Source organism: Herpailurus yagouaroundi, unplaced genomic scaffold (genome assembly GCF_014898765.1).
Source record: "Herpailurus yagouaroundi ecotype Mexico unplaced genomic scaffold, PumYag 206, whole genome shotgun sequence".
Taxonomy (NCBI): Eukaryota; Metazoa; Chordata; class Mammalia; order Carnivora; family Felidae; genus Herpailurus; species Herpailurus yagouaroundi.
In genome coordinates this window covers 3567660-3590291 of record NW_024412437.1, presented here as the reverse complement: position 1 = coordinate 3590291, position 22632 = coordinate 3567660, and the positions used below count along the sequence as shown (strand labels likewise).

At 42.6% G+C, this 22632-nt stretch overlaps 1 protein-coding gene across 1 annotated transcript; it reads right to left on the bottom strand.

Annotated features, from left to right (window-relative positions):
• Positions 1 to 245: 245 nt before the first annotated feature.
• Positions 246 to 12593, bottom strand: APOH (apolipoprotein H). The gene is made up of 8 exons (XM_040452170.1): positions 12476 to 12593; positions 11903 to 12079; positions 9808 to 9904; positions 8619 to 8695; positions 6098 to 6286; positions 3927 to 4106; positions 2091 to 2288; positions 246 to 406 (listed from the first exon to the last, which is right to left on the bottom strand). The coding sequence occupies exons 1-8, from the start codon at positions 12537 to 12539 to the stop codon at positions 351 to 353; spliced, it is 1038 nt and encodes a 345-aa protein (XP_040308104.1). The 5' UTR covers positions 12540 to 12593; the 3' UTR covers positions 246 to 350.
• Between the last annotated feature and the right edge of the window lie 10039 nt (positions 12594 to 22632).

Here is a 22632-nt window from a genome sequence, read left to right as displayed (position 1 = left end):
GAGTGAACAAACTAGAAAAATGCGCTAAGACCGCCAGGCAGAGCCGAGGGCTCATGTGACGGTTCTCTGGAGCATTCTATGAAAAATACTGCAGTTATCTTAGGTGAAAGCATTTGAGAGTACAGTGAGGGAGAGGGGAATGGAGTTTCTGGATAATCGGGTACACTTTCCCTTTCTTAGCCCTGTTCCACGTATTTGTGTTTTTGACCCAGCTAACATAAGTGAAGTCAGCCACCAGGCCACGGTGACAGAGGCAATAAGTTCAGTCACTTTATTTTCCCACTTCCGTTATGTTCCTTGGACAAACACCGATACAAGCGTGGCATTTCATTTTGACTCTGTAAACCCGTTTAGCATGGCTTCACATCGGATGCATCGGTTTTCCAGAAAGCCAGAGAGCTATGTTCTGTTTGGGAAGGAAAAGACAAAGATTCTAAGAGGAACAATCATTTCTTAAATTTGGCAAGTAGCTAAGCCAAATCAAATACGTTGCACAAACGTGTGGAAAAAATTTAATTATATGAATAAAGCCATTTATGTTTTTGTGAATAAAACCATTTATGTTAAAGGTTGAAGTGATGGCAGAAAACATCACGGAGATGATAAGGCACGCACATCCAAGAGAGAAAATAAAAGGTTCTGTGTAACTCTGACAGTCAAGATTAAAAGAAAAAAAAAACAACATTGTATCAGCCTTTTATTTATTCTTCCATGCACTAACAGCACGGTGTCTGTCTGAACACTGTAAGAGACAATAGCCCGAAGAAATACATCAACAAAGCTCTGTTTGGTGTTTTGTTGTTTTGTTTTGTTTTGTTTTTTAATTATCCTCTTGTAATATTTTGTGTACTGATTTGCACTAGGCTTAATGTCCTTTGTCAGTTTCAGTATTTCACATCTCACCAGGGCTCGGCTATATTTTGAAAAACAACAATTTATCCAGTGCATTTCTGACTATTTGTGATTAGAATAACTGTCACTGTTGGAGAGCTTACTCCACGGCATGGATATCTCTGATAATCAAACCTCCGAAGTGGATTTGGTTTACTAGTTATCCTTCCCTTCTCCGTCTCTAGCTGGTCACTTCTCAAACCCCTCTCTTCTCTAACCTTCCTGCCCAATATAGGGCTGTCAACATTCTTGGAGCACTTCTAAATTTGGAGCCAATAATAGCTTCAGCCTCTGGCCTCTTCCTTCACAGTGACAGAGATATTTAAACGCTAACCCTGAAAACTGTAAAGGTTGGCCATTCTAAAACCTGCTCATTATATACTTCTTTATCTCACACAAAGATAATCCCATATTCCTTAAAATATTTTTGCTCTAATGAATACTTTGCTCTACTGGATACTTTTCAAACTCTGGGAATTGCTGACGAAAGGGGAAAAAAAAATGTTAGAAGATCTGTATACCAATTACCATTACCATGAGTTACTTTGTAACTGGGATGAGTTCTCTGTAATCGGGGAACAAGAGGTGGTAAATATTGTTAGTATTCAATATTTCATTCAATGTTATTACTGTTATGATTCGAGCTTAACCTGGAATTATACAAGATTGCATAATTCACCTCAACATTCATTGACTAAAACCGCAACCCTGAATTGTAAGGGAAAGAATTGGAAAGGAGAATGTTAACGCAAGCGGAGGAAAGGATCGTTTTATCGCTTCGTCCTGCTCTTTCCTCCTGCCCGTACTCTCTTTTTAAAAATCCAGTGGCCTTGGGGCGCCTGGGTGGCGCAGTCGGTTAAGCGTCCGACTTTGGCCAGGTCACGATCTCGCGGTCCGTGAGTTCGAGCCCCGCGTCGGGCTCTGGGCTGATGGCTCAGAGCCTGGAGCCTGTTTCCGATTCTGTGTCTCCCTCTCTCTCTGCCCCTCCCCCGTTCATGCTCTGTCTCTCTCTGTCCCAAAAATAAATAAACGTTGGAAAAATAAATAAATAAATAAATAAATAAATAAATAAATAAATAAATAAAATAAAAATCCAGTGGCCAAACTGACATGGCTTCTTATAACCATTATGTAATACAAGTACTTATTATGGTGAGGGTCAAGTGGAATCCTACTAAAAGTACCAGTGTAAGACTTACCCTTGAAGCATTTGGGGATTTCAATGGTACCATCTATACACTGAGCATCCTCTGTATAGCTACATTTCTTTTCCTTATTTTTGCAGAAGAAAGAAACCTTTTCACCATGTAGCATTCCATCCTTAAATTTCTCTTGAAGCTTTACTCTCTCTCCTTGGTGTAGCACAGTAGCTTTTTTAACAGATAATTTACAAGAAGCTGAAAGAGAGAATATCTGTAATCAAGACTTAGGAGTTCAGTTAGTCCTTCTGGGGACAATGCAGCATTTGAACCAATAGATTAGTGCAACGGAGACAAGTTGCTCAAGACAAGAAGATTCCAAGAATGTTCCTAGTGAGTATGTCAGTGTCATTGCTGGTAGCAGTTGTTTATTAACAGAACCGTTAATTACGGCTTCCAAGATGGCCTTTGCTCCCCCTGCAGCAGCCACCTAAGAAGGTCAACACAGACACATCAGATTTTAGCTCCAGTGAAAAAGGACTTCCATCAGATACTGCCATTTCATATAAACCTCCACTGTCCCACTTAGATCCCATTCATTGAGGCAGTGCCACCATCCATCAGCCACTGTGAGAGTTGGCTGATAACAGCTCACAGATGCTCCTTTCTCTGAAACATTGCCCTCAGCCTTAAGGGAGCCACCTCTCCTGGGAGCAAATCAGTCCCCACACCGAGGGAACAGCCTTTAGCCAACGACGACTGATAAGAGGAATACAGAAAGCAGGTCCCGATGCTTTTTGGTGGGATCAACTCTGGGGTAGAATTCATGGTCCAGCAGCTCCCAAGAGCATGCAACTGAAACTAGACTCCAGCTGAGACCACATGTTTGTTCGAAACGTCGTCTCTGGATCCGCAGCAGCAGCACTTGGGGACTTGGTAAAAATGCAAATTCTCAGGTGCTATCCCATATCTACTGAATCAGAAACTCTGTGTTTAAACAAGCCCCCCGGTGATTCTGGGGCACAGTGAAGTTTGAGAAGCAGTGCCCTACTCTATTCCACCGGCCTCACTCTCTCCTGAGACACTCACTGAATAAATCATCTACACTTGAATCCCTGTCTCAGGCTCTGCTTCGAGGGGACTCCAACCTAAGACACTAATTATACATCATTTTTCCTGCTGTGCCTAACTTCCTTTTCTGCTCAAGCTGCCCAGCCCCGCAGCAACCTGAGCAGAAATATAGTGCCAGGTTGTCCTTTGCATACGCGTGACACAGGATCAAGGACAGACACCTAGTTCAAAAGGAACCAGCGTTTCCAGGAAAAGACGCCCGTTAGTGATAAGTCTTTGGTTGAGACGTCCGCCAGAGTCAGCCAGGTTTGAGGTGACTAAGCAGGGACACATGGAGATGAGAGAGACCACAGGGCCACTGAGATATGGAAAGAGTAGCAATGGGGCCTGATTTTCAATCCTCCGGAGGACCAGTTGTATTCCATTTCCTCACCTTCAATGTCCACGTGATTGCCTGTTGCTCATTTATGATAAACCCTCATTTCCTTGAACTAACTTTTAATGTGTGGTTGGTTTTTGCAACAACGAGCAGAACCTGCACTCGAACAAAGCAGAAAAGGGCGCGCGCAGGAAACCCATACAATCCTCCACCATGGGATCAGTGCTTGCAAAGGATCTGTTTATCTCCCACAGTCTCATCTCAAACAAGCTTGCTAAGCACGAAGCTCCCCCGTGCCCATGTGAGTGCTAAAGTCCTTCACATACCAATAACCGTGAAGGAAGTCTGAGCAACAAGTAGAAAATGATTGGAACCAAAAAATGGCAAGTGAGGGCAAGCCACGGGATAAATTCAAGATGTGTGAAGACCACACCCGTATCTCATACCTTTACAACTTGGCTGAGCGGACCAGTTTCCAGATTTGTTACATTCTACTTCTTGTGGGCCATCCAAGACATATGTATCATGGCAACCATAGGTGGCTTTATCCTTGTAATAAAGCGTTTGTTTTGCAGGGTAGTTCACAAACCCATTGTCTGGTCTTGATGGGAATGGGCATTTTACTTCTAAAAAGTGCATTCAATAAAACATATTAGTATGATAAATAGTAGACTGTCGGTTATGAAATAGTTACATTCCAGTCGCCATTACCCCCATTGAGTCACTGGGTGCTCCTGTAGCTGCAATAGAATTTCTATGTGCTTAATTCTGTCCCTCTTATCTTAAGCTCACAAGCCCGTAGATATTAAAAAAAGAAGCAACAATGCTTTGAAAGTAAGTCAGTGAGCTACCAAGTTCTTTGGGATCTTATACAATCACAGGGTATTATTTATTCCATACTTCGTCTCCATGCAGTCTAAGAGGGTGGGTTTGAAAAAATAAAAAAAAAAAAAAAAAGAGTCCGTCTCTTTTAATCAACAAACCATGAAATTAAAACACAAAGACTCCCTCCACGCATACTAGCACACCATTATTGGATTTCAAATGTTAAATCTAATTCTTATGAATGTCTTCAGTCTATACGAGAAGCCAGCATGAAATGTGAAGAAAAAACATGGTGCTGCTTCCTGGCACTTGAATCCTTGGGTCTATAATAATACTTCAAACAAACAAACAAAAACAGCCCAAGGAAGAAAAGAAAAGCCCTTGTCTATAGAAGAACGCAAGCTAATTAAAAATAGAAGAAAAGATTGAAAGTGCCGGTTTACAACCCCCAATGTCGTAACTGACTAAGTCGAGGATTATCAAAGAATCTTAACAAAACCATTTAACTTGAATCTAATCAACCAGATTCAGATTATGGAACATTCTACAAGGCAACTAGCCCGTACTCGTGAAAAATGTCTAGGAAAGACAACTAAAAAGGCAAGTGATCATTCTTAACCGAAGGAGACTAAACCGCATGTGTGATTCTTGACGAGACCCCACGTAAAACAAAACACATGGATAAAAAACACTTCCCGGTCAGTTGGGGGAAATTTGCATATGACATAAATGTTGTTGTTTATATTATTATAATAGCCCAAGTTATTATTGGTAATAACGGAACACACGGTAAATGTCTTGTCAACAGTGACAATGTTCTTGTTCTCAGGACATTCGTGCTGAAGTATTATGGGTAAGTATTTATGTCAAGATGTGTCACTTTATTTTCAGATGGTTCAGGAAGAAAAAGCATCTGTCTATGGAAAGAGAGAGGGAGACAGAGAAAGTCACAACATGCTGACAGTTGATACATCTAGGTGAAAGGTTGAAGAAGAAAAAAAGAACCTAGTGCTTAGGACTCGGGAGAATTAAATGAGGTGACACATGTACAACGTGAGACCAGTATGTGGCCCAGGATTTAAGTCCCACAAAAGGTGCTAGGTATTATTAGTAGTAGTTCCCCATGATAAGAAGCACTTATGTTTTGAATCATTCGAGAGATATCTATAATATCTACCATAGGAGAAAGTAGCACTCCTTAGTATAATTCCTGGTGGGCGTGATAAACTCCACAATTTGTTTACTTGGTTTGCGGTCGACAAATTCAAAGATAGCAATGATAGGTCAATTTAAAAGGGGAAGAATTTTGACAATTTTTTAAATCGAATATTCTCGTGATTCTTAAATTTAGGGACACCATAAAAGCTTGTAGCGATCTGACTACAGCCCAGTTTTTCACCTTCGTCTCCCAGGACCCCCCACTATAACGCTGGCTTCTCTTGACCAACCTCACCATGATATCCAGCTGTCCGTGCACACACCCTGTTGTTTCACACCTCCCTGACTTTCCACATCCTGTAGCCCTGTGGCATGTCTTCCGCTCATTCTCCACGTCTCTGGGAAGCTCTCCCAGGTGGCCCCAGACAGGTCATTGCATTATATATGACTCTTCTGGGGTGAGAAGCCAGGTTTCATTCATCCGGTATCCCCAACTCCTATCCGCATGGTGGATGCCAATAAACATTTCTTGGAAAAGGCCGCCGGAAACACTCAACGATCATGGAATTTTCCATACTTTTCAAAAATGGGATTCTACACTGTCATGCTAATTTTGTCTTGTCATTGCACCTACCTCTGCATTCTGGTAATGTAGTCCAATTTCCGTGTGCTGTGCAGGTAACTGTATCATTTCCAAACATGGCATAGTGTGGCAAGCATTCAAAGACGGCCTTGTTTCCATAGATGGAGTTGTTTCCAGCCAATGGTTGATAAACACTAAGTGTTGCAAACTTAGGTATCGCTGGTGGAGGGCAGGTTACAGCTGGAAAAAGAAGGAACAATCACTTTTATGAAAATAGCTGAGTCGTTTAAAGATACTCTTTCCAGGGGCGCCTGGGTGGCGCAGTCGGTTAAGCGTCCGACTTCAGCCAGGTCACGATCTCGCGGTCTGTGGGTTCAAGCCCCGCGTCGGGCTCTGGGCTGATGGCTCAGAGCCTGGAGCCTGTTTCCGATTCTGTGTCTCCCTCTCTCTCTGCCCCTCCCCCGTTCATGCTCTGTCTCTCTCTGTCCCAAAAATAAATAAACGTTGAAAAAAAAATTTAAAAAAATAAAAATAAAGATACTCTTTCCAGAATGGAAAAAAAGAAAAAACAAACAAAGATTAACTTGAGAAAATGCAAAATTTGATCAAATGCTAGGGTAAAAATAACCAATTGTAGAAGTCAAAAAGGAAAATATGATCTGAAAATCAGATGTCTGTATCAGTCAAAAAACTAAAAAAAAAAAAAAAATGAAGTAAATCCAAGTCTTGTCAATATTGTCTGTGACAGTAACACGATGCATACGTTTCCATAAGTCTTTGATCCAAATGCTACCTTGGAAGATGTTTCTGGAAGTCAGAATTGGTAGAGGACCATCCTGCATTAATTGCTGATGATGGCACTCAGTACAAAGTCATTTGTGACTTCGACATCCCACTGCTAGTTCATGTTTCTTTGTTCCTACTGAATATGTCCTGCTTTTGCCCTCTGTATGTATGGAGCTCATATAAGTGGCTTTATGTGGAGACACAGGGGCTGTCATCCTGACCTGACTAAGATGGAAAGGTTTCAATAAGTCCAGGAAGTTAGTGCAGACAGGGATGTGATTTCATTCGGATTATCTAGCTCCCTGCTGCTCAAAGTGTGATCCGTAAACCAGCAGCATGGGCTTTGCCTGGAAACTTCTTAGAACTCCAGAAGCTCAGACCTGACCCCAGACCCATGAATCGGAATCTGCATTTTAACAAGATGTCCAGGTGATTCACATGTACAGTAAAGTGTGAGAAGCACTCATTTAGATTAGGCTGCAGCGAAAGTAGGCTTCGTGTTTGCAACCAAGAAGAAAAAGTGACTTTACATAATCAATATAAATCTGCTTATGAGGGAAACTATAAGAACCGTGGTGATTCTGGGGCACCTGGGTGGCTCGGTCGGTTAAGCATTCGATTTCGGTGCAGGTCATGATCTCACAGTTCACGAGTTTGAGCCTCGCGTCGGGCTCTGTGCTGACAGCTCGGAGCCTGGAGCCTCCTTTGGATTCTGTGTCTCCCTCTCTCTCTACCCCTCTCCTGCTCACGTTCTGTCTGTCTGTCTGTCTCTCTCTCTCTCTCTGTCTCAAAAATAAAGACATTTTAAAAAATTAAAAAAAAAAAAGAACCATGGTGATTCTTACCAATGAGTAAAATACTCTACTTAATTTATCCTTAAAAAACACTTTTTTTTTTTTGGTAGTTCACATTTCCTTAAACTACCATTTATTTGAAATTGCTTTACTTTTTCACTGGCTTTTGCTAGGACAGACCTCTCTGGAATGTTCAAGAACCATAACCGTTATTGGAATGCGCGGGCCCCCTGGGCAAAGATGGGACTCCTATGAATCACGAGTTAGGGAACATCAGAGCATCCCTCCCTATGTAAGCAATGCCCAGAGCCGACACTGGTTGCACGGGTGAATGTCCCCGGAACAAACCAGCAGTGTTTTTTGAAGGAATCCCACTCTGCTCCTATGATCCAAGGCCCTTTGATGGAGTCTAAGCTCCCTGCTAAGGTTGCTTCCGTCTCTCCCTCATCACTAGACACGCTTGCTAAGGGCAGACCGAAGTCTCCATTAGCCATGTAGCCTCAGTGCTGAGAACATGCTATGGCACGTGTGGGGTCCCCACTACACGGTTATAGAATACGTAAATGGGTGAATGAATACATGAGTGAATGAGGTTCCAGACTGGGAGGAAGATGTTTGATCTCACTGTTTCCAGTTCTTCTAGTCAAATGGTGGCTGTCCCTGATTGACCAATGCCACACAAATCCAAGCTCTTGCCAAACCACCGCGATAGTGACAGAATGAGTAAACCCAGGTATCCCTGCCTCAACCAGGTGGGGGATACAAATGTGTTCACAACTAGAACGCTCCCCTGTTGTCAGTCCAAAGGGGTTGTTACATCCTCTGAGATAAGAGGATTATCCAGATGAACCCTCCCCAGAAGGATGAGCGGCCATCGAATGGAGCCAGGATGGAAGGATTTCCAGGGCTTGGAAGGTACGGTGCTAAAACCAGCAAAGTCCCAGGCACACCAGCTAATCGCTCTCCCCATAACGGGGGGCCCACAGACTCACGAGCACAGACAGGAAGGTCAACACTCCATCTTCCCTCCTCAGTGCATTTAGCAGAACTAGCTCCGCTCAGATAAAACCTGCAAAAAGAACATGTAATCCATCAAGCAGTAAAATGATCCATCGATGGCACCTCAAATGTCTTCTCCGCTGAGCACTGCTTCAGATTAATGCTGCTGACGGCTTCCCCATTTTGTAATGCAGTTTCCCTGAGGAGCTCAGCACTCACTGGAGGTTCATCAAATCTCCCACCTCAGGGCTGCAGGGGACTCACTGAGGAACGAGAGTGCTCCGTAGATGTGCATGTAGAAACCAAACCCCCCAAAAGTGAATCAAACTGAGCTATGGCTACTATTCATTTTCCAAAACTATTCACTCCACAGACACAAATGGGTAAAAACAGTGCAGTACATTTCCACTGAAAATATAGCATTGTCTCCTCAAAGCCAATCGTTTCAAGGTCCTTTTTCATCAGGCCCACAGTTAATTGGTGTTCAGATGAAAGGAGTCCATTTCTCTTTCACACATAGTATTTCTTAATTTCCAATCCCAAACAAGAACCCTAAGTAAAACTTTACCCTAATGTGCAAACAACATGCAATTAACAACGTCACTGTCTTTGCTCATAACACTGTTATGTGCTCATAGCACTGTCTTTGCTCAAACACCACTGTCTTTGCTCGTAAGGCAAATGAGCTATACGACCGACCGTATGTGCTTTCTTGCTGGGGATCCTGTACTGTATCATGTGAGGATTGACAGAACTATGTTCTACATCATCATGCTCCCAACCTTCTCCAAAGAACCTTCTAGAGACTCCCAAGCCAGTCAATCAAATCAGGTTCATAACTAAAGCCCAAGTCCAAATCCTAAACTATTTAAACCTTCATGCCAAGATTTGTCTCAGAGATTATAAAGAATTATCATCCAGTTTTAAGCGTTCCAATGTACCTCCTCAGATGAGTAATTAATCAGGAGAAGGAAAGTTTGATACACTAGTGACTTCATATTTTCCTAGCTGTTATATTCTCCATCCCTTACCCCATCCCAACACCACTGCGGTATAGTTAAAAGCAGGACTAAAATCGATTTGTTTTCAGCAAGTCCAGGCTGAAGGCTACAAATTAAATATGCCTTGATATTTAGCTGAAGGGCACAGAAATGTTCTTCCACATCTGTTAGAAGTCTTTACCCGGTGTTGCAAGAAAAACTGATGCTGTTGGGATATTCAAAAGTTGTGTAGCGTACAGCTCCATTTTCTAAGATTCCAGCGAAAGGACATACTCTGGCTGTAAGTTGAAGATAGAAAAGTACATTTTAATTTATAGAATTTTTCATTAAAATAAAACCATATACACTCATTCCTGTTCTTTGATCCAATAACTCTGCTGATAACTATCCTAAGAAAATTACGCAAAAGTAGTTAAACGATAACTAATGCCCCAAAGGGGCTCATTGCACCTCAAATAACAAAAATTGGACAGGCTAAACGTTTACCATCCGGTGACTGATTTGACTAATTGTGAGAAATCAACAGTTGAACTCTTATGCAGCCAGCAAAATATGAATTACAAAGACCATGATAGTCGGTGTTCGTGCTATGCTGACGAAAATAGAAAAATGCAAAATGGCACCTACTCACTGCAGTGATGCAAAACTATAGGTGGAAAGTAACTTGAAAAAAAATAAAATTGTTACTATTTCAGAGTTATGGCTGATTTTTTTTTTATTGTTTATTTATTTTTGAGACAGAGAGAGACAAAGCATGAACGGGGGAGGGTCAGAGAGAGGGAGACACAGAATCTGAAACAGGCTCCAGGCTCTGAGCTGTTAGCACAGAGCCCGACGCGGGGCTCGAACTCACGGACCGCGAGATCATGACCTGGGCGGAAGTCGGCCGCTTAACCGACTGAGCTACCCAGGCGCCCCTACGTTATGGCTGATTTAAATAAAACATTTCCCCTATAATGTTATAACTGTTTTCCATTAAAAATAACATTTAGTCCTTTTTCAGTCAAAAAGCATAGTAAAATTGGGGCACCTGGGTGGCTCAGTTAGTTAAGCGTCCGACTCTAGATTGTGGCTCAGGTCATGATCTCACGGTTTATGAGATCGAGCCCCATGTCAGCCTTGTGCTGACAGCATGGAGCCTGCTTGGAATTCTCTCTCTCTCTCTCTCTCTCTCTCTCTCTCTATCTCTGTCTCTCTCTCCCTCTCTCTCTGTCCCTCCTCTGCTCATGCTCTCTCTCTCTTTCTCTCTCTCTCAAAGTAAATAACCATTTAAAAAATGTTCTTAAAATTTTAAAAAGCATACTAAAATCACTTGTATGAAATTAATGATTTTTCACAAAGGTCGTGTTCCTACAACCAAATAACCAGAGCTCAGATAGGTCCATATAGTTATTTTTACTGCTTAATTTCTACATAAAATTGCCAGAAATTCTATTGGGTTGATTGCTCAATATTTGACTGTGAAAAGTAATGCTGGCGTAAACCACAGAACCGTGTTCTGAGAAATAAAGAAATGCAGCCATCCTCCATCAGGCAGTAGCAATAAGTTTATACTTAAATGTTTATATTATGTTTATATAAAATATTACAATTTATTATAAATTATGGTTATGGAATCATATTCTATTTATATAATTATATTTACCATAAAGAATGATATGATTACATTAAATCTGCCTTCATTTTGAGGCAAAGTCCAAAAATCTGATGATTCCTCATGTTTTGCTTTTTCATGAGTCCCTTTGGCATCTGTCTAAATTTCAGGGTATCTGCACTTTTTTATCACTTCTGCAGTGTTTCCCTCTCTTTTGTCCTAGCACGTCTCTCTCTTTTTTTTTTTTTTTAAGTTTATTTATTTTGAGAGAGAGTGCGTGTGTGTGCGAGCAGGGGAGAGGCAGAGACTGCGGGAGAGAGAGAATCCCAAGCAGGCTCTGCACCCTCAGCACGGAGCCTGACACGGGGCTTGAACCCATGACCTGAGCCAAAGTCGGACGCTCAACCAACTGAGCCATCCGAGCACCCCCGGCAGGTCTCTTTTTTACATCTCTTCTAGTTCTGGGCTATGCTCACCTCCTCCTCTCTAAATAGCACCCATCGCCCTTGGTTTCCCCTCCAGTGGACATACTCCCCAAGCCCTCTTGTTTCTTCACAGCCCTCCACTCCTCGGCTCTGCTGGCTCACCGTGCCCTGAGCATGACGAGGTAGGTTAGCCCCACAAATGTCCAGAATCCCAACGGGGGGGGGGGGGGAGCATGTGAGAGAAGGCACTGACTTACGTATACACTTCAAGGTGTTGATGGGCCAAATTCCCGTGAGAGGACACGTAAACCTCCTCATCCCACCCCGGGACACGTAGCCCGGCTGGCAAGAGTAGACTATCTGCTCCCCTGGGTCATAGGATGCTTTTACTGGAACGACTATGGCAAACGGTAAATCATCTGGTTTGGGACAGGCTGAAATAGAGCACAAAGCGGTTAGTTAAGAAATCTACATTTGCATTTTTAAGCTCAGCTAGCCCGTAAATGAAAAAAACTACTTAATGCCGTCAATAATGACTCTGCCAAGTTCGGTACCAAATACTCCGTACAGGCAATTATCTCATCTCATCTCCTCAACAGCCCTTTGAAGGGTACTCTCATTATCCCCATTTTACAGGTCAATACTTTGAGACTTCAATTGCCTGAATATCTCAGGGAGGAGCTTTCAGTGTGGCAATATCGAAGAATCCGTATCAATCCAGGCTCCCCGGCATCCACCCGAAAGAGAATTTAAATTAACATCATCGACCCCGGTCACGTACTAGGGGGTTGGATATATTAATTATATTTGCAAAAGCAAAGAGCACTTACTCCGGCCTGCAGTGGCGACATGGCAGAGAAAACTCGAGAACAAGACGAGCACCAGAGAAATCATTGTGGATGACTCACACAGGCACCACCAAAGTGGCTTCCTCCACTAAAAAGAGGGCTGCAAATAGAAAAGTGCTTAAATATTAACCTTTTTTCTGTGTACTTTTATCTCTGTAAATAGAAGGTAAAATACCACAATTCGAAAGGAACTCTGAGACCTACATTCTTTAATCATTTACCTCCATTTCTGTGAGTCCGTTGTGAAATCTTTGGCAAACGATTTCTGTCTTTGTCACGTTGATTTTAATGGCCCAACACGGTGTGTTATTGCCTCCGATAGAATCCTGGTGATTCCCAGATGGTTCAGCCTCTAATCCAACCTTCTCATCATCCATCCTTCATTTTGTGCACTTGGGTGGCGCACCAGAAGACTGGAACACCTGCTTCCCTGACAACCTTGACATAGAAACGTAGGACCATCTCTGGTTTTGGTCTCCACACCTCTAAAATGATATTTCAGTTTCCAGATGTGTGATTCTTAGGAACATCCTCATGGAGGCATCTAGAACTATATAACGCCTAAAAAACCTAGTTCAGCATCTTTGCTCTCTCTCTCTCTCTCTCTCTCTCTCTCTCACACACACACACACACACACACACACACACACACACACACACAAAGTGATGATTTCTCCCAGATTCCTGTTTTACCTAGTTAGTAACAAGAGCGTCCTAGGAGCTCCAGGTGCAACCTTAAAGCGATCCTTAACTCCTCAAACTCCTCACATCAAATCAACACCATGCGTCATTCTCAATACTTCTCAACTCTGTCCAGGCAGATTTCTAGATCTGGTTTAGGGATTGGAAAGTTGACATGAAGTTACAAGTTGGGAATCAGAGAGGAAAAGAAGGTGAGTAGGAGGAGAAAATGGCCATTGCTTGGAGGGTTCAGAGAGGACCAGCCATGATTTCTTAGTTCTCTCATGCATCCTTTGCTTTAAGGGACTGAATAGACAAGTGGACAATGGCCAGATGATATATAAAAATGGAACTCTGGGGCACCTGGGTGGCTCAGTAGGTTGCGCCTCTGACTTCGGCTCAGGTTGTGACCTCATGGTTTGTGGGTTCAACCCCACATGGGGCTCTGCGCTGACAGCTTGGAGCCTGCTTTGGATTCTCTCTCTCCCCTTCCCTCTGCCTCTCACCTGCTCTCTCCTTCTCTCTCGAAAAAAAATAAATATATATATTAAAAAAAAAACTAGAACTCTGACCCATAATTTCTGTAGCAACCAATCCAGGAAGCCAAACGACAACCTCCATAGCAATTGGCCCAACTTAGGACAAACTGGAGAAAGTCAAATATGTTCTTTAATCAATCACACAGGATGCCCAGCTTCTAGTCAGTCCACCCCCGTTGTCCTTGTCATACCCACAACCTCCCATCAGGCAATACTTGAAATTTGCCCTTTTTGTACGCTATCAAGTTGGACCACTTCCCCGACTTTGAGTCCCTGGCGAACACAAATGATGATGGCGGACTCCCTTGTTACAGCAAGCTCTGAGTAAATCACCTTTGCTGGTTCTCATTTGGATGGTCTTTGTTTATATCCACAGGTCTAAAGTTGCTCGACACACATCAGTTTGAGAAATATTCTTGTCAGGCGGTGATTCTTAAACTATGCTTCTAACGAACACTGTGTTCCATGACAAGAGGAAAAGTATAGGGGCCACGAATATAAAATAATGGTGGTCCTTCCTCTTTGTTATTAAATCAAAATCTTCCCATGAATATTCAAGCAGGCGCGCGCGCACACACACACACACACACACACACACACACACACACAGTCCTTAGAAGGGGAAGGATTCCTGTTTTCTAGATCATTCACATCGCTACTTTGTTGTGGAGAATTCCCTCAATGGGTGGAGAAGAGAGAAACTGAAGAAGGCAGGGTCAAATTGTTCTACCTGAGGAAAATGGAGAAAGAGAGAGAGAGAGAAACCAAATGGGCTGGGCCTCAGGGAGAAAATTTAAAAAGTGTGAAACTGAGAAGAGCATTTTTGGCAACAGACGCAGCTAGGGTGATAGACATTGAGAGGAGCAGTGGCAGAAGAAGGGTTTTTAATGGTATTTGCTGATGGATGTGCACCCTCACCGGAGGGGACTTTCTGGAGGGGAAGGAATGTTCTTTATTTTCTTTCAGGTGAGTGCTACTAGGGTACATACAATTATCAAGACTCACTTTTTTAATGTTTATTTATTTTAGAGAGATAGAGACAGAGTATGAGCGGGGGAGGGGCAGAGAGAGAGGGAGACACAGAATCCAAAGCAGGCTCCAGGCTCTGAGCTGTCAGCACAGAGCCCGACGCGGGGCTCGAACCCACGAACTGTGAGATCATGACCTGAGCCAAAATTGGACACTTTACCGACTGAGCCACCCAGGCGCCCCAAGGTTCGTTTAATTAAAACAAATGAACAAACATAGGGTGCCTGGGTGGCTCAGTCGGTTAAGTATCTGACTTTGGCTCAGGTCATGATCTCACAGTTCGTGAGCACAAACCCTACTTCTTTCTCTCTCTCTCTCTCTCTCTCTCTCTCTCTCTCTCTCTCTGCCCCTTGCTCACTTGTGCCCTCTCTCTCAAAAAGAAAGTCTCTCTCTCTCTCTCTCAAAAAATAAAAATGAACATGGGCGCCTGGGTGGCTTAGTCGGTTAAGCATCCGATTTTGGCTCAGGTCATGATCTCGCAGTTCAGGAGTTCCAGCCGCACATCCGGCTCTGTGCTGACAGCTCAGAGCCTGGAGCCTGCTTCGGATTCTGCGTCTCCCTCTCTCTCTGCCCCTCCACCGCTCGTGCTCTCTCTCTGCCTCTCAAAAATAAATAAAAAATGTTTCAACAAATGAACAAAACAAATAGACAAAAAGTGGAAACAGACCCATAAATACAGAGAACAAATTGATGGCTGCCAGAGGCAAATAAGGTGGCGGGGGGGGGGGACAAATTGGGTGAAGGGGAGTGGGAGGTATGGGCTTCCAGTCATGGGATGAATAAGACACGGGGATGAAAGGGACAGCATGGGGGACATAGTCAATGGTATTGTCAGAGCGCTGTATGGTGACAGGTGGCAGCTGTAGAGAGTTGTAGAGAGCAGAGCATAACGTATACAGTTATCAGGCTGTATACTTGCAACTAATCTAACATTGTGTGTCAGCTATACTTCCAGTTAAAAAATAATTTATGGGGGCGCCTGGGTGGCTCAGTTGGTTGAGTGTCCGACTTTGGCTCAGGTCATGATCTCACGGTCCATGAGTTCGAGCCCCGCGTCGGGCTCTGTGCTGACAGCTCGGAGCCTGGAGCCTGCTTCAGGTTCTGTGTCTCCCTCTGTCTGCCCCTCCGCTGCTTGCATTCTGTCTCTCACATTGTCTCAAAAATAAACATTAAAAAAAAAAAGAAAAAGAAAAAAATAATTTATGAAATAAGTTTAAAAACTCATCCAATTAAACATTTAAGATCTGTGCATTTTATTATATGTTAATTATACCTCCATTTATTTTTTATTTCTTTTTTACTTATTTTTTTATGTTAAATATAATTTATTGTCAAACAGGTTTCCATACAACACCCAGGGCTCATCCCAACAGGTGCCCTCCTCAGTGCCCATCACCCACTTTCCCCTGTCTCCTACCTTCCATCAACCCTTAGTTTGTTCTCAGTATTTAAGAGTCTCTTAGAGTTTGCCTCCTTCCCTCTCTGTAACTTAGTTATATCTCAATTTAAAAAGAGTGCCCACTTTTCTTCCTTCCTTCCTTCCTTCCTTCCTTCCTTCCTTCCTCCCTCCCTCCTTTTCTCCCTCCCTCCCTTCCTTTGTCCTTCCTTCCCAGTTCTGTCCAAAAGTCATGGGGCAGACCCAGTGGGGCAGTCACATTGACCCCCGTGACAATAACAGCCCAGTGTTGTCACAGGAGTGGCTACATACAAGGGATTGAGCAAGCAGGCAAATATACTAAGGAGTCAAGATTTTTGCTGGTAAGGAGAAGTAGCAATGGGGAAAGAAGAAAACTAAAACAAACCCTGTAGTGTTGGACTGAAAGTGGAGATATCAGTACAAGTTTTGCAGAGACAGAAACAGAGATCGCAATTTTAGATGTAAAGGTGCGTCCGTGTGTATATATGCATGTATACCTGTACATACATATAATTCCCACCTCTTTCCACTAAGGTAGCCTGGGAATGACAAGATACTCAGTAGCAGTGACCATACCTAGTGCCTAGATCTTGGTTTCTAACAGAACTATCTGTGAAAGGGTACGAAGGCTCCTTGGAAAATTGGCCGATTCCAGGACTGGAAAGTGTTAGACAAATCTGGAACATCATGTGATGAAGAGAAACTCAGATAATGCTCAGAGAATGAGAGGGACATGTTAAAAAGACCCAGAAGTCATTTGAAGAGGTTCTCAATAGTCAAAGAGGAGACAATTTGAGGTTCAAAATAAGTAATGATAGTAATAAGTTATAATCTATTGACTAAAACAGGAATCAATGAGTCCATGTTGATAGTAATGAACATATTAACAAGGATATGGGAAGATAAGAAAGTTCTTCTTTATGGTAGAATGCCAATTAATTACTATGGTAGGAATACTGGAATCTGAAAATTGCAATTTGGAAATCATCACAGAAATATTTAACGCTGGCAAGAGATATCAGTGGACGTTAAACCTCAAGGGTATTAGTGGGATTAGAAATGAGATGCTCGTATAGCCTTAAAAGTGTCTCCACTTAAAATACGTATTTATTACAAAGAGAGGGAAAAGGAATTTATAGTGAAGGAACTCAGCAGACACTATCTTAATCAAATAATCAGAATTATACCACCATTAATGGTGGGCACATTCGTTGACGCAGCGTGCCCCCCGGAGAAGATGGCGATGGAAAGAACAGAGTATCTCTTCTACAATATTCTTGCCAAAACCATAATGACCTGGGTTGTGTCATGAGAAGATATTGCACATACTCAAGTTGAAGGACATTATGCAGAATGACTGCCCTGTAATCTTCAAAGAGGCAAAGGCCATGAAAGGCAAGAAAGACGGAGGGAGCCTAGGGAGATGTGTGAAGCTGGTGCTGCAAGAGACTGAGAGGATGTTTGGTGAAGGTTGAATGGGGTCTTGGGGTACAGAGTATTTGGAGGCTTTTGTTCTATTCTTGGAAATTTTCTGTCTACTTGAAATTTGAAAATTATTAAACATATAACTAAAAAAAAGAAAAGAAAGGAATATGTGCCTTTTTCATGGTTTCCTTCAGGGTGGTAGGGTTGTTTTTTTAATTTTCTTTTAAGTGTTAATTGATTTTTGAGAGAGACAGAGAGAATGAGCAGGGGAGGGGCAGAGAGAGTGGGAGACACAGAATCCAGAGCACTATCAGCACAGAGCCCGACACGGGGCTCAAACTCGCAGACCGCGAGATGGTGTCCTGAGCCGAAGTCGGACGCTCAACCGACTGAGCCATCCAGGTGCCCCAATGAGATGTTGTTCTTAAACCAAACTGTATGAGGCCTCAACCTTTTTGCATCACCCCATTAAAATCAATGTAGTGGAGGGGTGCCTGAGTGGCTCATTCGGTTAAGTGGCTGAATCTTGATTTCGCCTCGGGTCATGATCTCGCGGTTCATGAGTTTAAGCCCTGCATCAGGCTCTGAGCTGGCAGCAAGGAGCCTACTTGGGATTCTCTCTCTGTCCCTCCCCCACTTGCGCTCTCTCTCAGAATAAATATGTAAACTTAGGGAAAAAAAACCAATGTAATGGACAGAATGTTTTTCAATTTTAAGTGTGTATATGTATATGTGTGAGTGTGTGTGTATGTATACAAAGAGAAGTGGCTATAAGTAGATACGCATAGTATGTCTACACATTATTTTTGAACCATTGACATCCAGCTCTCATTTGCCAACTACTAGACTTCGGGAAAGGATGCAAAAATTATAGTAACAAGCCAATGAAGAGACAACTAAATCCAACTTAGTCTGACAGGTTATGAGGGGAGTCACGTGGGTTTGGGGTTTGATGGAGGGTCTTTTTTGTTTTTTGGTGAGTAAAATTTTCCCTTGTGTGTACAATTAAATACAAAGACAACAGATGACGATGTGCACAATGAATACATTAGAATTACTGTTAGTCCTCAGTGCACAGCCACTTGAACGTGTCTGAGAATTACAAGATGTTCCCAGAACTCTTCCAAAAACACACACGGGTCTAATGAACAGCCTTCGCAATGAGCCTTAAGAGGAAATGCAATCCTTTATCTTCCGTCTGTGAGTTGTTGTCCTGCGTCCCTTCTGCACCATGGGGTCGGCCTGTAGTCTGGTCTATCTTCTCCTGCACATAGCTCAACTCACACTAACTAACTTGCAACAACAACCAGGAAGCTGGCTGATAATCGAGGTTAAGTGACATTTTAAGGACACGTTGAAACTTACCACTGAAGTTTAGTTTGGCAGAGCGAATGGAAAAACCGTTAAGGCAAAAACCCAAGGATGGGGCAGCTGGGTGGCTCAGTCAGTTGAGCGTTCGACTTTGGCTCAGGTCATGATCTCATGGTTCGTGAGTTCAAGCCCCACATGGGGCTCTCTGCTGTCAGAACAGAGCCTGCTTAGGATCCTCTGTCCTCCTCCTTCTCTGCCCCTCCCTCACTTGCATTCTCTCTCTCTCTCTCTCTCTCTCTCTCAAAAATAAAAATAAACATTAAAAATCTTTTTTAAAAAAAAAGAGGGGTGCCTGGGTGGCTCAGTTGGTTAAGTGCCCAACTTTTGCTCAGGTCATGATCTCATGGCTCATGAGTTCAAGCCCCACGTCGGACCCTGTGCTGACAGCTCAGAGCCTGAAGCCTGCTTTGGATTCTGTGTGTGTCTCTCTCTTGTCCCCTCCCCTGCTCATACTCTCTCTTCTCTCTCTCTTTCAAAAATAAATAAACATAAAAAATTTTGTTTTAATAAAAAAAGAAAGGAAAGGAAAAAAACCAAGGAATTTTGGCAAATCAAGTGGTTGTTTTGTATTGTTGGGGTTTATACTCCCCACTAATTAGCCAACCCTTGGATTTAATGTTGCACTTAGTGTATTGTTTTATTAACCATGAACAGGAATACACAGACACAGAGACACTTAAGTTGAAGAATACTTGAAAACATCTGTTTTACAAGAAAGATAGGAACTTGTACTTGAAACTCTTCATGGGTTTATATATCCTTCCCTATTCTGCTTTGTAAATTACATTATAGAGACCTAGACTCAGAGTCCAAGGTTCTGTATTCTTAAAATCACATTGCATCATAATGTTCAAAAGTGTTCTTATTTACTTCACAAGCAGAGACTTTGACCAAAACATTCAACATTTAGCAACAGTTTAGATTTTCCAAAAAACCTCTCAATATTGTCTCTTTCTGGAGTGGGAGTCTAGCCGACACCCACCAACAAACTCCCAGTGGAGAGAGGCAAGTCCCTTTGCTCCTATGATAACAGAATCTATCAGGAATGATGAACATAATTGCAAAGGTGATAAAGGAACATGTCACAGGGCTTAACGGGCAGGATTCTATACTTCTAGAAATACGTAGTCAGCCTCGGTCAGCACTGAAACATCTTTGTGTGAATTCTAAGATTCCCTACATGGAAATAGCTTTTACCTTTGTCTTACTATTGTCTTTATATACTACAACTTCAATCTTTATCCAGAACTGCTGTTTTTAACCTTGGCTGCACATTATAATGTCCCAGACTATTGGAAGAAAGCAAGAAAGCAAGAAAGAGAAAGATTGAACAGAATTTCTAGGAGCAGGGTCTAGGCATTGGTAAATTTTTTAAGTGCTCAGGCAATTATAATTGCAGTGAGAGTTAAGACCCTCTGATTTAGAGTATCAATATTTACTTAAGTACACCTGATAGGATTCTACCTCTTGCCAAAGTGAGACTGCCGTCTATACTTTCCATATTATGCAACTTCTAGACCTCTTCTGGATTAACTCTGGGTTCCGTGAATTCATTCATTTTTTACCAAGCACTTACTAGGTCCTTACTAAGCTGTATTTTGTGGTTGATATTAGAATTTCAGAAAACACGTAAGACTTGATTGTTGCCTATAAGGAGTCCCGGGCTTACTAGGATTGAGATACGGTGCTATAAATAAAGTAATAGAAGAAAGTTAAAGTTATTCTTCTTCAAAGCAACCGCAGAAACTTCACAGAGGATATTTCATTTGGCTTATGTTTCACAGAACTTAGTGGTTCAAAGGGAGTGACATGGGGTGGGAATATGATGGCAAGGATAGAATATTCCAAGTAGCTGCCGAGGCAAGGAGGCACAAAACAGCATGCTGTATTCCCAATAGCTGCAAACAGTTGAGTGCTGCTGGGGCAGAATAGTTCAGGTGTGGAATAGTGGGAGACGAGGCTGGAGGGAGGGTAGGATCTAGAGGACAGACGATCTTTTATTCCATGCGTAGGAGTTTGAACTCATCCTGAAGGCAGTGAAAGGAGGACCATGGTCAGGTTTGTATTTCAGAAAGGGTATTGACAGCAGTGGAGAAGGCAAATAGTGGTAAGAGAGTAGTATGGGATTGGGGAAAAAAAAAAAAAAAAGAAAGAAAATCCTTAGTACATCTCAAACAGAACTCATCTTCCATCCTGACTTTCCAAAGCAACCTTGCGGTCTATGCCGTCAGGGATCGGGAGACATTTTTATGAAGTGAGCCATATGAAATTAGCCATGTGCACCGTCAGCCACAACGGTTTGGAACATTGCTGTGCTTCTGAAACATGCATTGGAAGAAAGGACTTGATCCCCAAATAATGAGCTGAGATGCCAACTCCAAGCAAACGACGAAGGACCGTAGTCGGAATAGGAGGGAGTTTGGGCTGGGCAGAGTCACTAAACCAGATGTCCAGGTTTTAAACTGGGGTGGGAGACAAGTGCCCAGCTACAACTGTGATATAGAGTCTATGGAGGAGAATACGAACCCAAAAGAAAAAAGGAGCACAGGGTGTGGTTCTTCGGAGGATGACTCCATCGGGGAAGGAGGACAGGCTCACCACAATGGAGGGAACGTGGTGTTCTGGTTAATCATGATGCCCGTACGTTTGGGTCCTGTCTCTTTATTAGCTGTGGCATTTTTGGCAAGTAATATCCCATAGTCAAGTTTTTATCTCTAAAATGGGTATGAAAAGAAAACCTACTTCAAAGTCTGACTGTCAGGATTAAATTAGCATGCATGCCAGGGTACTTAAAAAATGGCTGGCTTACACTGAGCACTTGAGAAAATTTTGTTCTCATGAACATTCTTACTAATATCACAACGACTGGGATGTCTTAAGCCAAGGTACTGGAAATTCTCACACAAAACCACAATAGATTTCCAAAAGGATCAGTGGATTGGTGCTCATTACTAGAAAACACACACACACACACACACACACACACACACACAAAACAAAAACAAAAAAACAAAAGAAAAAAGAGAGCTACATTCCATATCACCATTTTACTACTGCAAAATGTCCAAGTTACCTGTCGGTGATGGAATGTGGGTATTTTACACTCTTCCTTCTTTTTTTAATATGTCAGGCTTTTGTTTTGTTTCGTTTTTGCTGATTTTTAAACATCTGATCAGTAGCTAAGACAGAAAATCTATTTCCACATTTGGGGAAAATATAAGATTTCCTATGTGGAAATCTACAAACACAAAAGTAGGGATGTGATCCTCGCGTGTTAATTGAGCATTCCTGGGCACTGCTTGCTTACCTGGCCTCTGTCCCCATGGGCAGCACAAGCATAGGACTCCCCTTTGTATAGAACTCATCTTTGTATAGAAAATTCCACAGATGCTCCCCAGAAAATCCAGCAGAGTCATAATGTCCCCCAGGTAACATCTAATGGTCACCAGAAACTCCAGCCAATTCTTCTGGAACCACCTTCTCAGCTAGCTCACTCTCCTTGGCCCCCTTTACTCCTGGGCAGGAGGGTCAGGTGCCAGGTCCCAACTCCCTCCCTTTCCCTGCTTCATGTGAAGTCCAGAGTTAGGGCACATTTGGGACAAAAAGCCTGTGACACTTTGAAACACAAAGAAGAGAACACTAGGATCTTTCCCATAGGTGCCATGCACTGTTTAAAA

Excerpts from the sequence above, each read along its gene's own strand:
- APOH (XM_040452170.1), bottom strand. The coding sequence starts at position 12,539 with ATGATTTCTCTGGTGCTCGTCTTGTTCTCGAGTTTTCTCTGCCATGTC. Across the intron at positions 12,080-12,475 it reads TGTCGCCACTGCAGGCCGGA|CCTGTCCCAAACCAGATGAT; the intron begins GTAAGTGCTCTT and ends GCTCTATTTCAG. Across the intron at positions 407-2,090 it reads AATCCCCAAATGCTTCAAGG|AACATAGCTCTCTGGCTTTC; the intron begins GTAAGTCTTACA and ends CTTCCCAAACAG.